The 19,136-nt window shown below is 43.3% G+C and overlaps 1 protein-coding gene across 1 annotated transcript in view; it reads right to left on the bottom strand.

Annotated features, from left to right (window-relative positions):
- Positions 1-18,741, bottom strand: part of TRAF4 (TNF receptor associated factor 4) — a 68,342-nt gene extending 49,601 nt beyond the window's left edge. Inside the window, exon 1 of the mRNA XM_073616790.1 lies at positions 18,346-18,741. Coding sequence (XP_073472891.1) covers positions 18,346-18,488 — 143 coding nt within the window. The 5' untranslated portion in view covers positions 18,489-18,741. The remainder of the gene's footprint in view (positions 1-18,345) is intronic.
- Positions 18,742-19,136: the final 395 nt, after the last annotated feature.

Here is a 19,136-nt window from a genome sequence, read left to right as displayed (position 1 = left end):
TCATCACCTGAGGTTTACACAAGACTCAGCCTGCTCCCCACGCTTGTTGTACAGGCGGTGCGGAGTAGAGCTTCAGGTGTGATGTGATGATTAATGGTAATCAAGATAAGGCAACCATCCCAACACTTTTAGGGCTTCCGGCAAACACTACATGGATGTCTAAATGGACCAACAACCATTTCCACAGTATAGTTCTAAATCAGGGTAGAGATAGAAAAGATAACATATGACTGCTTGTTATTGGCAACAGTGGCAGCACTAGGATCATCGGTCCGAATTCCAACCACAGCACCACCTGCATAGAATTTGCATGTTCTCCCTGTGCCAGTTTGGGTTTCCTCCAGGTACTCCGGTTTCTTCCCACACTCCAAGGACATGCTGGTAGGTTAATTGGCTCCTTAGTATACATATGTATGAATGTGAATTCGATTGTAAGCTCTTTGAGGACAGGGGCTGATGTCAATGTATATATCACTGTATAAGTACCTGTAATGAATAAATATTGCATAGTGCAGGTCAATGACCAGACCTGTGTGCAGCTCTCCAACTGTGTCCGTGTGCCTTATATCGGCACCATAAATCAACTAAAGCAGCCTTTCTCAACCAGGGTTCATCCAGAGGCTGATATGGGGTTCCATGAGAAATTTTCACCTGTCAGATAAGTAACCACTGACATAAATTATCTTTTTATCCATCTGTAACAGTGATTCCTCCCACTGACCACAAATTTAAGGAGTATTCTTCCACTGACACTAACAAAAAGGTACCCCTGACCAGGGAGGGATCACTTTAATGCAGTTGTCAAGTTTGAACATGTACTGCAAAATGTGGAATCACTAATCCTCTTTTTTTTTTATGCAAAATTTGGCTTATTACATAGTGGTTTGCAAAGGGTTAATTCCCAACACCTATGGAAGCCAAGAACGTGCTTATGAATTGCTGGATGACCTTAGCCAAGACCCATGTCAAAAATTAGATTTTTAAAGTGCACCTGTCCTAGCAACCAGGGACATCAATAAGCCTCGTAATTGCATTCTGCTGCAGACAGTGCTGTGACCTCAGCCAAGACCCATGCCAAATATGAGATTTGAAAAGGGCACCTGTCCTAGCAACCAGGGACATCAATGAGCTGCATTCTCAGGGAAAGTATTTTTGCCAGTAAAGTAGCAACAGTGTGAAGATGACAGGTGTAGATGGTGACAGTAACCCATTGCAGCCAATAGAAATTAATGCCATTTCAGTAATGCTCAGTCTACTGGGTACTATGGGATACTGCCGTTTGCACACGATTATTCCTCTTTACACTTCCTTGTGGAATATTCCTGCTAATGAACAAACTGATGTAGTCATGTTTTCCAAAACAGTTTAATTCCCATTTCATCTCCTGTCAGATCTTGTGGAATACGTTTTCTTAGAACAGATCTTTTATCTAAAAAATCCTCTAGTGGTTGAAAATTCCAAAATTAACTGCCAGCACCAATATAAACATGAGGAATGCCTCAATTAAAAAAAAAAAAAAAAAAAAAAACACACACAATTTTTCCCCTCTGTACCTTGCCACAGCGACATGTATTACACATGGTTGCAGTACAGTCTGATTCACGTGAAGAGGGGGAACATTTGGCGGCGGTAAAGCCTATAAAAAATTTGCCACAATGTAACCGCAGCAATGTATACAGACATGTCTGCTGGCAATGTTAACTTGTTGGCGAGTGGAAAAAATGCAAATCAACCACCTGTCTTTACTGCCCCTCTGCCACTAATGTAAGCGAGGCCCAACAGTATGTATATGTATATTGCAATGCATAGATGCGAGTCGGCTTAAATTATGTTTCACCAAAAAAACAAAAACAAAAAAAAAAAAAACACAAGTACGCTGAAGAAAAACACATGTATGGCCATTTGGTTTTGTAATGCCTCATGCACACTGCTGCTCCTAAACTGATTTTTTTGGGGCCTTTGGCATTTTTAGCCCGAACCCCTGAATGCACCTCGATAAAAGTCTGTGTGACCATGCACACATAGGCTTTTAGGCCTCATTCACACCTGAGCGTAGCGTTTTTCAGGCGTTTTGTCACGCGTGTTTACGCGTTTCCATGCATCGTTTTCTGGCGTCTGAGATTTGGCGTTTTTTTTTTATTAGCCAATAGGAAAAATGATCATCTGTTTCATCATTTGTTGCTATGTTTTTAGAATTTTCATCTGCTTCCTGGGTGAATATGCGCCAAAAACGCCCAAATCTGTCCAATTCGAGCGACAAAAAAAAGGGTCCAGTACTTGTTTGAGCTTCAGGTGACTTGGAGTGGAGATGTGAACCATTTCCATAGAGAATAATGGATTTTTTCCCCTCAGGTGTGAATGGGGCCTTAAAAGGAGTTTAGGAGCAGCAGTGTTTAGATGCAATCTAAACAACGTCTCCTGAACAGAAAAGAATCATGTTCAGGAGAGGAGCTTTTGGGCAGAACAAAATAGATAAATTAAAAAAAAAAATAATAATAAAAAAAAAAAAATAAGTAGCTAAAACGCGTCTAAGCGTGAGCCATGTTTGGTGTTTATTCATTTCAATGGGTAGAATGAATTAAAATTTTGAAAATAAAAATGCCCAAATCGCAAAACAGGTTTGAAAAAACGTGGCCTAGGTGCATTTTTAAAGCCGATTTTCTCCTGTCAGGAGAAACATTTACAATAAACCAGTGTACATGAGGCCTAAAGACTGACGTTCACATCAACATTCTTGTATAATTTTATTTCTCTGTGTGTCAAACTGAATTTTTCATCCATTGTTAGCCCATACACATAATTCACTATTTTCCCCACACAGGAAGCGTCCTTCATTGGCCATTTTGATTGTTGGCAGGTTCGGCTGTTCACACATATAAACATGAACGGTAGAGGAATATTTGTGCTGAATGTGCAGAAAGTGATCCCCCATTGCCGGCTGCCCTGATGCACAATCTCTGAATCCTGCACAGAAATGTATTAATCAGACTGACAAGTGTGTATAAAGTTGCCCTGGGCATGCAGGAAAGGGGGTGGGGGTGGGGGTATCCACCATACACGTGTGCAGGGAGCCATAGGAAAAAAACAGCTGCTGAATGAGCCCCCCTGCCTCTTCTTCTTACGATTATCCAACTCCTCCCCGTGTCAGTCACAGCGCAGCGACCATTGTGTGTCAGCCAAGTGGCACTTAATGAAGTCAGGGATTGAGAGGGGATGTTCATCAGACCCAAGATGAAGATGGGGGAGGGGCTGAATAAAAGGCAATGGAGCTCTTATCTTCAACCCCATGCTTTTCCAATGAATTATGCAATCTACTTCACATACACACAGTAGTATTAAGTACTGTGCAATGCCGAGACACCATCTCTCTACAGGTTTCATGTACACAGTGGACACATGGCTGAAGACATGAGCATAACGTAAAAGATCCTGCTCTATCTGCAGATAAAATTAATTTAATTTAAATAGGGTATCTATAATAAAAAACGCACAAGAGGAAGAGGCCAACCAACACCTCATCCTCAGCTGGAGGAAGGTCGATCTGCAATTGCAATCTGCATACATTCGTTATCTGGCATGCATAAGAATTTTATAACTATGCCATGCCCTTCTACAATCACCTATTCTATCTCCGTTCATTCTATATCTATATGGATAGCCAATGAGCCTTTCAAGCAAAGGCTTTACAGCACAACTACAGGAGTGGGCAGAGTAGGTCTACAGCTATACAGCTACAAACATCAGGGCCTCATGCACACAGGACAGATTTTTATTTTTTTCCTTCCCTAGATGCCTTTGCTCTTGGCAGGGGAAAATTAAAAAAAAAAAAAAAAATGTATAATATATATATATATATATATATATATATATATATATATATATATATATATATATATATATATATATATACACACATACACACATACACACACACACACCTAAAGCTTTCTTTTTTCATTTGGACACATCAAGTGTTTGGGCATTTTTTTTTTTTCCCATTGGGCAAATTATGAATTTATTCTGGCCACTGGAATGAACACTCAAGCACTAAACACACCTAGCGTTCAGGCACGTCAAGTGGTTTTGTTTTTTTTTTTGCCCAAAATCTCCTCTCCTGAACACACAAATTATTTTTTTTTTTTTTTGTCAGTCTGTAAACAAGTAAAATGTGTTTATGGACGCATAGGCTAACATAGGTGCGTTTGGAGGGGGAAAAAAAAAAAAAAAAAAAGCCTAAAAGATGCACAGTAGGAGTAAAGCTGATCACATATATTAGTAGATGGGTAGACAACTTGACTAAGCCCCCTTTCACACCTGAGCCTTCTGTATTTGCTCAATGTGCAAAATCCCATTGTCTGTAATTGTGCCTGTTCACATGTCAACACACTGGCCAAAATCTTTTTTTTTTTTCTCGTTCAACTAGCAGGCTGAACGAAAACTACCCGGGGTAATCACCCCCGCTGTGCTATTGTGGTCTGACAGCAGGGACACTTCCCCGCCGTCAAAATACATTGATCGGTGCTAACGGCTATAGCCGGCACCACCGATCGTTCAGGAAAAACCCAACAGGTTGGTTGTACAGAAGTTGACTTCTGTACAACCAGTCTGCCCATGTATAGATCAAAATTAAATTCGGTCCCTGCTGATCCAGCCAAATTTCAATCCATGAAGGGCCACCTTTACTTGTAGCTTGACGCCCTACGATACAAGAAGTACATGAGCGTTTTTGTTCTGTTTCAAATGATTTTTAAAGAAAATTACAAGACAATTAGAAAGTTAAGAGATTGAACAATGTAACAATGTATCATATCTGTATCGCAGTACAGTGAACATTTCGGGAAGAATTTTTAACATCTTATGACCTGCACATCTGTTACGGCTCGTTACTCCATATCAGGGATAGCAAAAAAAAATTTTTAAAAATTACACAACAAAACAAAAAACATTTCTACACCCTAGAGCAGGGATCCTCAAACTACGGCCCTCCAGCTGTTGCAGAACTACACATCCCATGAGGCATTGTAAAACTCTGACATTCACAGACATGACTAGGCATGATGGGAATTGTAGTTCCTGAACACCTGGAGGGCCATAGTTTGAAGACCCCTGCCCTAGAGGCAACGATAAGTATCTTACGGTTTCCCCGTCACTCCACCACACACCATATGAGGAAGGAGGGGAAAAAAAAAAAAACATGGTAACATAACCTTGAGGCCAGTATCCTCCGTCTGATTCATCATGGGATCAGCATTTGAACAGAGGGGGTTATTTACTAAAGGCAAATCCACTTTGCATTGGAAGTGCAGTCGCTGTAGATTGGAGGGGGACATGCAAGGAAAATAAAAAACAGCATTTTAGCTTGCACATGATTGCATGATAAAATCAGCAGCACTTCCCCTCAGATCTACAGTGACTGTACTTCCAAGTGCATTTTCAGTGCAGAGTGGATTTGCCTTTAGTAAATCATCCCCAGAGTATTATAGCCTTCCCTTTAAGGTTATACTCATTGTTATAGATTTTATAACATCCGTCTCCCTGGCGCTGCAGAGTATAAGGAAAGGAATAATGCCCTGTACACACGGTCGGACATTGATCGGACATTCCGACAACAAAATCCATGGATTTTTTCCGATGGATGTTGGCTCAAACTTGTCTTGCATACACACAAAGTTATTGGAAAATCCGATCGTTCTAAACGCGGTGATGTAAAACATGTACGTCGGGACTATAAACGGGGCAGTAGCCAATAGTTTTCGTCTCTTAATTTATTCTGAGCATGCATGGCACTTTGTGCGTCGGATTTGTGTACACACGATCAGAATTTCCGACAATGGATTTTGTTGTCGGAAAATTTTATCGCAAGCTGTGTGTCGGAAATTCCTATGGAAAATGTGTGATGGAGCCTACACACGGTCAGAATTTCTGACAACAAGGTCCTATCACACATTTTCCATCGGAAAATCCTATCGTGTGTACAGGACATTAGCCAAAGAAAAGGGGGAAATAAGAATAGAAAAAAAAAGGGGGATGATAGAATACCAAAAAAAGAGAGCGTGCACTCCATAGTTTGAGCTTGTCTGGTCCCTGACAGCTCACAAGGGGTCAGGCAAGTATTTAATCCAGGGTTCCCAGATCTAATCAAACCTAGCTTGGTTGTCTAATAGAATTGCAGAAAGGCGTTAGTTTACCATGATCCATGACAACTTGTTTTTCACCAAGTCGAAGGGGATCGTAGGTGTCATCCAGGACCTAGCTATCGCTATCCTAGCTGCCGTGAAAATAAAGGCTAAGAGCTTACATGCCTGTCCTGGTGTTCCATCAACTAGTTGTCCAAAAAGAGCTTGCTGTGGTAATTGGAGTAGATTCACCTGTGTATATGTGAATAAATGAAGTATATACGGATTCAAAAGTGTTTCACTTTGGGACAGGACCACCATATATGTAATACTGTGCCTTCCATCCCGCACCCTCGAAAACTAGAGGAAGAGGCCCCTGTGACATATATGGCTATTCTCGCCAAAACCACATACCATCTCATCAATACCTTATAGTTAGCTTCGATCAATGAGGTATTTTTATACGATTTTGAAACACACTGTGAAATTTTGGACCATTCAGCTATTTCAAACATTTCACCTATGTCTTCTTCCCACTTCGTCATATAAAAACAGTTTTTCTGACTTGGAAGTCAGTACATTAAAGATTTTAGAGTTGTGCCCAGTGTGCTTATCAAAGGACCTACACAAATACTCCATTGAGGTAGATGTGGTAATATCAGATGTAACATGAGCGGTTTTTATAGTGTAATCATTTTTGATTTTTTGGAACATGTTGGTGTCCTGGAAGCCCACTGATTTCAATGGGATGTCTTAATGCAACGGTAGTTAATCACATAACGCATGCTACTGCACTGTACATGGGCCCATATAAAATAAATTAATAGTATACCTTCACTTTGAGCAGCCAAATCATGTGCTCCACCTCCATGACTTAACATTGGAGCATTCCAAAACTTATAGGCAAACATTTAGTTTCTGAAAGTCAGCTTTTGCATAACAGGGCAAGGTACCCCCTCCCCTATATGAGTGCTCATGCCTGGGGATACATCACCCAGGCTCTCTTGGCTCGCTATTGCTGTACCAACAACTATATAATGGAAAGACGTACTGAAACAAATGGAATGGATTGCTATGCCCTTGCAGATCTATGCCATGAGGCCAACGCTGCCTTGGGTGACTCATAAAGCCTTTTTGTGGGGGCAGCACTGAGGCAGGACTGTCTTTACCAGGGGTCTATAAACAAAGGGCCGGTTTTTCTATGTTTCAGACTTGGGGGGGGGCTACTGGTGAGTCTGAGTGGAAATTGTCCTAGCATCAATGGGATTAAATAATGCCCCATCAATGTTATTAGTGGGAGGAATAGAGCCCCATCATTGGTATCAGGGGACGAAATGGTGCCCCCTTTTTTGGCGACACTGGGAGTGGTGCTCGAAGGGCAGGATATAGCCAGGCAAAGGGCTGCAGTTTGGAGACCACTGGTCTATACCAATACATGCTAAGCCCTGTTTCTGTTCTTGAGCAGCACAGCTTTAATTGTTCAGTCCCCAGCAGGGCCCTGGGCTTTGTCTCTCCATAGTGACTGGAGATATTGTATAATCAGATTGAAACATGTGTAATCTAAAAATTGTGAAAGGTGATGTGGAATTTGATCAAAAGGGACAAACGCAAGATCCCCAGAACATGCTACTGCAGTCAAGCTACTACACATCTCATCTGAAGGTCTGCCTTCAAAAATCCGCTTGCGACAAAATGGGGTTAATTAGGCATCAAAAATCATCCGAAAGTTTCCAGCCTGCTCAGATACAGGGGACGACAGGATCTGCTTGCACAAAGCACACGGAGAAGGACGCTCTGGGATGAAAAAAAGGCTGTTAAAACGTGCAAATATTTGCTCAGGTTGAACTGTTTCGCATAACTTGAGCAGAACAAGCCATAATAACAAGAACCTTCTGCAAGTACAGTAAGAGCCAAACTTGGAAAACCACATATGAGCTGCACAATGCATTAAACATTCATAATCTCTCCGCTCAGCTTTATTAATAATCTCATGCAGAGTCAAGAATGTAAAACTCCCCCTCCAGCAAAACTGGGATTTCAAATCACTCACGTGTGTTGTAATAAATGATATCATCACAAACTACTGAACATTTCACATTACATTGGTAAAGGCTTAATGTTCATTTTGATGATCCATTAGAAGAATATACACGGTAGAAGATTGTTGTCTGATCTAGCCAATTGTTCAGAGGGAACTTTGAAGTTTAACTTGAGGAACATGGAATATCCATTTCCGGCTGTTGCATTCAGCAGCTGCAGCACTTATGGCTGCCTGAATACAGTGACTGTATGATCAAATGCAATCGCTGTCTGGTCAATAATTTTCCACAAGGCCAGTCAAGTTTTAAAATGACTTTTGTTGAGCTAGGTGGTAATTGTAGGGCCAACCATAGATCAATTGCGAGCCATCTATGTCCAGCTTTAAATTGTATTTCGGTTTGTAAAGGGAAAGCTCCCATTGCTTACAGTCCAGGCCAACTCCATCGTTGTGGTAGGAAGTAATGGGAAATCTCAACAACAAGGACACAGAAAGCAATAAAAGAATAAAAATAAACTTGGGACAGTATTTTTTTTGTATAAATCTGGCCAAAGACTGTACTATTATTCTTGTCTTGATATATAGTGTGGGGGGGGGGGGGGGGGGGGTACTAAAACTAAAGTGTGCAAAATCTGGTGCAGCTCTGCACAGAAACCAATCAGCTTCCAGGTTTTATTGAACAAGCTGAAGTTGGAACCTGATTGGCTACCATGTACCGCTCCAGTTTTAGTAAATCTCCCCCATTGCATTCTGACATCCGGCATCCTACTACTATGGGATTCTTCACTTTTCCTTGAAGGGTTTGATGCTGTCACTGTTCAGCTAACAGTTTTCTGCCCAGTTACTTCAGACTGAAAAATGTTGGGCAGGAAGGCACCGACAGGGCCACCCTCAGCTTGATGTTATTGATGAACCAAAATTTGCTTTGAGTATGGCCCGATTTACTATCTGCGCACCTGTTGGAGAGATTTACCCTCACCTCCTGCCCTGGTGACCACCAGCACAAGGACAGTAAGAAAAGGTCAGTTCTCTCCAACGAGGACTAATAAAAGGGTTTCCATTAAAGGGCTAGTTCACCTTTACCGAAAAACTGCCCTCACTATAGGTGTAGGCTATTTACATACCTCACAAAGCCTGACTAGAAAACTTCTAGGATGCTGCTAAGACAAGTCTAGCTTTACTCTTCACTGTCACCATGGCAGGAGCAAACTCTCAAATGTGGAGCTCAGAGCTACTGCATCAGGGGAGAGAAAGCACATGTGAGAGTTTGAATAAGAGAAAGAGCTCACACCTGTGATGGTGAAGGTGAACAGTATCACTAGACTTCTCTTAACAACATCCTGGAAGTTTTCCAGTCAGGCTTCATGCGGTATGTAGATAAAAACAGAGGGCACCATTGGGCTAGTGCATTATCTAACATACTTATTGAAAACAGTAAAATTACATAAAACTACTCCCAAGTGTAGGTAGTCAACTCGCTCATCAAGCTTCTTCCAAGTGACTACAATCTCCCAACTTTGCCAAAGCCCCTAGCTCAGGGAGGACCTCACCAGGGTCACTGCCAGCTGACACGTTTCAAAGGAAACCCTTCTTCATCAGAGCCCTCTGATGAGCGAGTTTACTACCTACACTTGGGAGTAGTTTTATGTAATTTTACTATTTTCAATAAGTATGTTGGATAATGCACTAGGCCAATGCGCCCTCTGTTTTTATTTTCCACAGTGTTCTGAGGACAACCCAGTCCTAGGAGGGCAGCAAGACTTTGCAGTAAATATCCACCTGTGATTCTAAAGTCCTCTCCCGATTGGCACCATCACACCAGTGCACAAGAGAATATAGTTGTTACTGTTCATGAGGTATATAAATGGCCTACACCTACAGCAAGAGCATTATTCAACTTTGGTCAACAGACATCCCTCAAAAAAAAAAACAAAAAAAAAACAAACACACTGCCTAACCCTTTAAAAGGACTGGATATTTTTTGATATCTAAATGCAGATTTTAGTCCAATAAACCTTTCCTATGGCTGGCCATACATTATACAGCTCTCTTGTGCAATTTGTCTTTAGATTTACTAAAACCATATAATATGAGGTCAAGCCTAAACACTTTCAATTTGTATGCGATGAGGCAGCCCCTTGCACTACATGGTTGAGTTGAAGGTAAATCGAAAGGAAATTGAATAAGAAAAAAATTGTATCGTGTATGGAAGCTGTCGTCGCTGACCTCCTTCCACAGGGGATAAGTCTAACTATTAGGCAGATTCTGTGATATGAATGCTTCTTTGGTCTCTGTCAATAGTATGCAGATCAGGCAAGTCAGACTTCTTTTCTGCCTACACGTTCCAGGACAGCATAACGACCAGCATATACAGAATGGGAAGTCATGGCAAAGCAATCAGTATGATGTTGTAGGTGGATCAACCGCCTGGTTCATTTGTCCAGTCCTGGATTAGGGTCACAGAAAGCATTACAAAAGATACAAAGAAAAGCAGCTGCAACTTCCTCTTTCATTTACATTCAGGTGTTTTTAAAGAATAGGCTGAACCTGCAGGACTGGTCTGTTTCAGCCTTATTAAGTTACTTTCTAATGCAGTTCTAAAAAAAAAAAAAAAAAAAAATCCCTGTGAGGGATATTTAAAAAGCCGGTTCAAAAAAATGCAGGCGACAGCTGATCGTGCTGACCACTAGACATGAGAGCGAGTGCACTGAACAGCAGAGTCCTATCGCCAACCTCTCCGAGTACGCGGCCCTTAGGACTCCCTTCTAGTTGAAGTAGTCTTTGCATCAAACAAATATTTTCCGTCAAATCTCAACAACACACAATTGACAGCCTGTAAGAATTATCGCTGTGTGAGATCACCTTGAATGCTGACAAGTTCCCCAAGTTCCCTCTGGTGGCTGCAATGAGTGTTCAGCAAGGACAACGATAATAGGACAGACTGGCACAGCGCATGGAGGAAACTGAACTGTTCACAGCTACTGCAGATCATTTCTTCAATAGAAATGTTTATTATATTTCCACACACTTAGGCTACATTCACACACGCCTCCTGCTTTTGGTTTTATATAAATGCAGAAAAACACACTTTACACTTCCCAGATCAAAGTTCTCCTGTGATCAGATTTCACTTTCCTCTAAATAGGGCTACACTGAGTGTGTCTAAATGTAAGTAAATGCACAGTGTGAATTAGGACTCTTGCACACAGGCACCCGGACATTGTAAATTCCAGTGCATTTCCCCCACCCGGAGAGCCCAGGTGCTGCATACAGCCCCCCACAGATATAAGTGGCTGGTATACAGTAGGTCAGTGGCATGGTGCAAATGTAAACACAAAGATAGAATTTTGTATCTTACAATATGCCCATACGCTATACTCCTTTTTGCCCAAGGACTGGCATATACTTACAGTATTGTATGAAAACCTCAGGCTAAATGTGCAAAAGAATTAATAATTACAGCTGCTCCCCTTGAAGTATAGACAACGCTATCTTGAGTGATTGTAAACAGTGGTAGGGGGCGCTAGTGAACAGTCCTTCAAAAGTCCATAAACCCTTCAGTGATATATTGCCAAATCATAACACCATCACCATAAGGCAGTAATCTCTACAGATTACACCTGATATGTCCGATTAAGATTTCCTACTCACTAGAAGGATATGACCTCTTTAGTAAAAAAGGTCAGACAAGCTTGGTTTGTGGGTCTTTGGACTTGCTTGGATATCAATAGAGATGGAACAGGAAATCTTTAGGTATAGAACCTCCTCTCCACCATGGTAACCCATTAAAGATAAAATATAAAACAGGTACCATAGCGTAAAATTGTTTATTAAAATGCCATAAAAACCAAGTTACAAAGTGCCTGCTTACATTCAAAAGAGCCTTCTCCTAGCACTGAAGATAACCGCATATGACACTAGGCAGGAACCATCAGCCGACCGGCCTGCGCTCGTGGGTCAGCATGCGTTCCACTGCTGTATGGAGATAAACCAGACGTTCGGCACCCGGGAAGTGACGTGACCGGAATGCACCTCGACGTACGTTTCGTTTTACAACGTCATCAGGAAGCCCTGTACGTCACGGCGCATTCCTGTTACGTCACTTCCAAATCGCACCAATGTGAACCAAGGGTTCAGGGTTCATGGCTTCACACCTCCTCCTTGCTTAATTTACTCTGTGGGGACAGTTTATATGGTGGCTCAAAAACATAAAAAAAAAACAAAAAAACAAAAAACAAACACAAAAACACACACACACGACTACATGTCACTCTAAATTTCATAACTATTTATTACAACAAAGATATAAAACTCAGATTTGTTTATGCACAAGTCTGGTGCACTACAGTAGAATCGCTGCATATAAAACCCTTCCTATTCCTACATTCTGGCTCCGCCCTATGCGTGTTGTCACAGTGTCACGCCACTTCCTCAGGGGTACTCCTGAGAAATTATGCAGCTGGATTCGGTTGTGAGCGATAAATCGTATTTAGAGCTATACGCATTCAGGTACTTATGCTCCAAACATGGAACTCCTGCAATTGGGGCATTCGTCACCGACCGCACATGGCCTTAGACCACTTGGATCAGAGTCCAGCTGCCACATATTTCAGCCTGTCAGCGATTGTAACAGCAACCATGCAAGTGGAAACAAGTGAACGCCCTCCCTAATTTCCATGAGGAGATTGTGCAAGGGATATGACAGCCTAGAAAAACGAGAAATAACATTAAACAACCCACAATACAGCATCAACTTCAGAAGCTCTGTGATGTGAGGAATCATCTGCCCTTACTATACACACACACACCTTTAAATCCAACCATGAGTCCTCAGATAAAACTCCAAAGAAATGCAAGGTCTCCCATCCCCCAGGCACTACCTCCTGCTCAGGCAACAATTCTACTAATTGCCTATTGTGTGTATTTAGCTGTTTACTTTCAGTGGCAAATAAACTTGTAAATCAAATTGACCCTTCACCTGTACACGCTGGATGTAGCGGCTACTTAGCGAATCTATTTACGGGGAGCTATGAGCTCTGCTACTTTTTGACCTGCAAACGACAGACTCCTTTACTGATAATAAACAGGTATGCTTTATTCTCTTCTTTAAAAAAATAAATAAAAAAAAATAAAATCACAAACTCACACAGGTATGTGACTGCACATAGCCTTCTAAAAATAGAAAGATCATACGTTGCTGGAAGGCGTTTTGATAACATCTCAATAAAACAAGGTGTGTCTTAGAGAAAGAACCGGTGGAAAACACTGAACGAGAGTGACAAACTGCAATCACGATACTGAACGTACAACAACATACATCCAATAAAAAAAGGGTTTGATGTTGTAGAACAGGGGTCTCCAAACTTTGTAAACAAAGGGCCAGTTTACTGTCTTTCAGAATTTAGGGGGGCCAGACTTTGGCCATTGGAAATAGAAAAATGTCCCAGCATCGAAGAGAGTAAACAATGCCCCGTTGCTGGCATCACTGGGAGGAACTGTGCCCCTTCACTGGGGAGTAACTGTGCCCCGTTGCTGGTGTCACTGGGAGGAACTGTGCTGGTGTCAGAGGATGAAATATTGCCCCAAGGGCTGGAACAAAGCAAGCATAAGGCTACATCCGGTCCCTGGGCTGCAGTTTGGAGACCACTGTTGTAGAAGGACCTTTTGCCAAAACGTACGAACTGTGCCCCCGATGACAGTGTCACGGGCAGGAACTGTGCCCCATCGCTGGTGTCAGAGGATGAAATATTGCCCCAAGTTATAAAAGCAAGCCCAGGGCCAGATCCAGTCCCCAGGCCGCCGTTTGGAGGCCACTGTTGTAGAAGGACCTTTTGCCAAATGTAATAAATATGACACTTGATGGCTATTCAGATAACCAAATTTTTTTTTTTTTTACAGCAATAGTGTTGCAAAACCCATGAGACAGACCATGCAGTATACACAGGATACATCGTTGTCATTTAATGACATTTTATTTCAGTTGTTGAGAACACCACATGTCTTTGCATACCGCTTCATGCTGGAGTTGGCATTTCCCATCTCAGAGCACGTTAGTGGGTTCATTTAAGGTACAGAGCAGTAGCAAGTTACCCAGAGCAGCCAAACATTTTACTAAAATTTAATGCCAGTCACCACTACCTGTAGCACCTAGATTCACACTGTACTGTACCCTGCGCTTAGGTTATTTAAACGTGGGAGAAATGATCTGGGAAGTATGAACAAACTTTGCATGTACTCGTCCATAATGAAAGTACCAGTTATATGGCAGAAAGATCCACAGTAAAAAAAACACACTAAATGGTATGTGAAGTGCTTGTGTATGGATGCATGAACGTCCTTATAGTGTGCATATACATGTACATGAGTGTAAGGGCTTATTCACACAGGTGTCTAAAACACAGTGTATAGTTTTGTACAGTTCTAAACTCAGCACTATAGGAATCAATAGGACCACACACACACACAAGCTGTGTCTACAAATGAAAATGTGCACAGCATTTAGAAAATGCACAAAAAAAAAAAAAAAAAAAGGGACACAGCTGTGGCTAGAGCCATACATATCTGCAGATATTCCACGTGGGAAGACATATCCGCATAAAGCCACTAGAAGAATTGTGTGTCCTCAATTAAAAAGGAAAAAAAAAAAATGTAATAAGTAAAAATGAATAAAAACGCAAAAAAGCACTGGATTGCATCCAAATTTCATCACAAAACCCACATGCAGAAAATATGCATTTGCCCGTGTGAATGAACCCTACATGTGTAAACTACTGACCACATCTGAATGCAGCACAAGTTTATGAATCTTAACATATAGAAAACAGAACTGCGTTCAGATCTGTAAAGAAAAACACACAAAAAATGAAGAGTGCAGTATTAGGCCTCATTCACAGGAGGCGGACTCCGTTTCCACGGAGCCCGCCTTGGTCCGCCGGCTCAGCGGGAGATCTGTCCGTTGATCTCCGCTGAGCCGGCGGATAACAGGTCCCTCTCTGCTCACTGAGTGGGGAGGGGCTTGTCAGGCGCCGCTGCTGCCTATGGAGGGATCGGATGAAAACGGACAGCATGTCCGTTTTCGTCAGATCTCACCCGATCCGATAGCGACGGACCTGGACGTAGGGCCATCCGTCTGCTTTTAGCGGATCGGACGGGGTCAGTGTCAGCGGACATGTCTCCACTGACATCCGTCGCTCCATAGGCTAACATGGAGCGCCCGTTCAGGTCCGCCGTCAAAACTGACAGGCGGACCTGAACGGTCCGCCGTCAAAACTGACAGGCGGACCTGAACGGTCCGCCGTCAAAACTGACAGGCGGACCTGAACGGTCCGATCGTGTGAAAGGGGCCTTAAGGTGGTCGGCTTTTTCATGGCTGTGTGCATGACCCCTAATGCTTCCTAGATCAGGTTCTCCTGTGTTGATATTTACCTACTCAAATATGCGTTTAGAGATGCAGAGTATCTATTCTAGCCATTCTCACCCAGGGTTCCGTGAAACCCTAGGGTTCCTCCAGAGGTTGCTAGGGGTTCCTTGAGCTGTGGCTGATGAACCACCTATTTGATGATGCCTACAGAGTTCAAGGTTCAGCACCACTTAGCAAAGCCAGCAGCATGACACCAAATATCTTTTTAGCTGTCTTTAAGGGTGGCATTCTAAACACCACTTTAAGGGGGACATTCTTCCTATTGACCACTAATGTAAGGAGCATTGTTCCTATTGAGCCCTGATAATTTGGTTTTAGTAAAGGTTCCTAGAGACATGAAAATTTTTGGGGTTCCTCTAGAGTTAAAAGGTTGAGAAAGCCTGATCTAACCTGACCCTGGATGCACAGAATTGTATTTTCTCTAGCTGCAGCTAAACTGGAAGCCCCTAAAAAACTCACATGGTAAACTATAGCAGTTAAAATCATCACATGCATATATGTGCATTTAGAAAACGCAGGTTTGTCAATGCCAGTGTATATGAGGCCTTACTGGGTTCACTTAAGGCATAGAGCACCAGCAAGTTACCTACAGCAATGAATATTTCATCATTTGGTATACTCAAATCTGATGGCAAAGCACTTTTTGCACAACATAATCACTATCGCTACATGTAGCACCTTCCACATAAAGAAACATTTGTTCCCGTTTCCCAAATTAAAGGATCATGAACAACGTTTCCATGGAATACACTGAAAGCACAAGAGCTTCACACAGCCAAGCAGAGCAAATCCCCGCAGACTGCCATCTAGGCTAGCGTGTTGATGTCAGACGGAGCCGGTATACGTTGGGGAAATCGGTCTAGCAACCCAGATGAGGTTTTTGGCAGTTTTACAAGCTGAGGACACTGCAAATCCTCCAGACTGGAAGAGGCAGAAGGGATCTGAACAAAGGATTAAGTTGAAGGACACGCACAGCCCCTTGTTGTAGACATGATTCCTCTAACAGCTTCATCACACCTATTCCCCCCCCCCCAATATACAGTCCCCTCTGCTTCACGTTGACTTTTCTGCCTTCTGTTTGTTGACAACCAACAACAATGCAAAACAATGAGAGCGGCTACTCCATTCACATCTCTTCCTTGTACTGGAGGTGACATTCAACCACAACCAGTAGAGCAGCTTTGGGAGCCGGGAGAGCTCCAGGGGAGGAAGGAGGGAGGACAGAAAGGCTTCCACATTTACCTTCTCTATACACACTATTTACATCCAATAGATGCTACATTTGCATTCACTGTACACAATATTTACATTCACTATACACAACATTTAAAGCTAGGAGCAGCACTGAGGAAACCCTCCATCAGGTTAGTTTTGAGTCCACAAATCAATTGCAAAAGACATTCTGATCAACTGATATCTACATCCAATAACAAAACACGCCGTTTACTGGTCCTTAGAAATGGCGGTTGCATTATTTTTCTTTACGCTCAATATATTTTCTGCAAGCACATTTAGATCCTGCCAGAACTCATCACCCTTCCCATGCATTCAACTCAAATCCCAATGCTCTCCCTGGTTTTGTATTGGTAGCGACAGAACACCTCCCCTCTAAGTCCTGGAAATAAGTAGACAGGGAGGTCAAGGGAGCAGCCTAGGGTGACAACACTTCATAGGTTCAGTGTGGTGGAGTTAGCGTTGTCGCCCGAGGACAGGAAGTGTGTTACTGGCAGGATCAGCAGGTGAAAAATATAATAGGAACAAAGTGTGAGACCAGGTTCAAACAGATATGCGGGTTCGTGTCTGGGGTCTGGTGCGTCCCTGTTCACCGGTTCTGGTGCAAATTTTTGTCTGAATTTGCACCTGAAATCGGACCCAAAGACGCACAGGACCCTTTTTGAATGTGGACCACAGCCACCCCGGAGCTGTGTGAACCGGCTCTACTGAGAGCCAGCCACACTCACCTGTCATGTGAATTGGATGCTGGGAAACCCACGTCCAATTCACATATCTGTGAACCCAGCCTGAAAAAAGAAAAAAAAAAAATGAATATAACCAGCACATCTGTGGACCAGTAAGCCGCAATAGATGACATTTTTTCCCTTGGGTTTCAAGGGTCTCAAACTGGCGGCCTCCAGCTGTTGCCAAACTAGAAGTCCCATCATGCCTTTGCCTGCGGGAGTCATATTTGTAGCCCTCAGCCTTGCAATGCCCGATGGGACTTGTAGTTTTGCAAAAGCTGGAGGGCCACCAGTTTGAGATCCCTGGGTCCTTAGATATATATTTTAAAGTGGACCTCCACCCACTGCAAGAACTTTTCCTCCCCATTCTTCGTTTTCGGACCCCTTGTACCTGTTTCAGGTTCTGCAGCCCAATGCTTCCTTGCCTAGGTGAGAATGATGTAAGGACCAATGTAGGGACCAATGCCTTATCTGGGATGTTCATATCAGACCTCCTAGGCAGCAGCGTGATAGGCGCATGTGTGGACGTGCCACTGGCCAAGAATTAGGGACCTGCAGCATGTCTGGACATGTTATACCACGCATGTGCGCAAATGCTACTGGTCTCTATAGGAGCTTAAATGGTCCAAACCAGCGGAATATCCCCCATACATGTGCAGACATGACTCGAAACCTGCGCACACGCAGGATATTTAAAATGGTGGCTTGGAAGTGGTTGGGTGCCTCTTTAAGAAAAGCTGGTGAGATGGCAGTGTACAGGCAGTGTACAGGGGGTCCAATGAAGAGGACCTGTCCCCCCTATGAGGGTCTTACCTGAGGAACTCTTGTAGACAGGTGTCACAGAAGCGGTGACCACAGGTGGATACCTGGACCGGCTCCCTCATCGCCTTCCCGCACAGCGGACACTGGAACTTGCGGCGGAGCTTCTCCAGGAACTTGTAGTCATAGCCCGGCATGGTGTCTGGGAGCAGAGCGGAGGAGGGGGATCCGGGATCGTACGGTACGGCCAAGGTCGCCTATGTCACCGCAATCCGGGGACATGTATGGGGAGGAGGCCGGCTCCCCGGAACATACACACAACACAGCGAGGATACACCGGGGACAGATCGCTGCACTCCCTCCGCTCACCGCCGCCTGTCTGTGCGGACACTGGATCTGTCTGCTCCGCCAGCAAGGTAGATGAGACTGCCTGAGCCCCTCCTATGTACAGCCGGGGAGGAGAGAACCGCAACAGCGCCGCCCTCCTCCGACAAGTGCACCTACAACACAGACAGGAGACAGTACAATGGAGGGGACTGACACCAGGGGGAGAATGTCACTACACGGGGAGAATGTCACTACAGGAGGAGAATGTCACCATAGGAAGAGAATGTTACTACAGGAGGAGAATGTCACCATAGGAGGAGAATGTCACTACACGAGGAGAATGTCACCACAGGAGGAGAATGTCACCATGGGAAGAGAATGTCACTACACGAGGAGAATGTCACTACAGGAGCAGAATGTCACCATAGGAGGAGAATGTCACCATAGGAAGAGAATGTCACCATAGGAGGAGAATGTCACTACAGGAGGAGAATGTCACCATAGGAAGAGAATGTTAC

The sequence above is a fragment of the Aquarana catesbeiana genome, linkage group LG02, assembly GCF_042186555.1.
Source record: "Aquarana catesbeiana isolate 2022-GZ linkage group LG02, ASM4218655v1, whole genome shotgun sequence".
In the NCBI taxonomy this organism is placed as follows: Eukaryota; Metazoa; Chordata; class Amphibia; order Anura; family Ranidae; genus Aquarana; species Aquarana catesbeiana.
The sequence above is the reverse complement of the archived record's forward strand: the minus strand, read 5'-3'. Positions and strand labels throughout refer to the sequence as shown.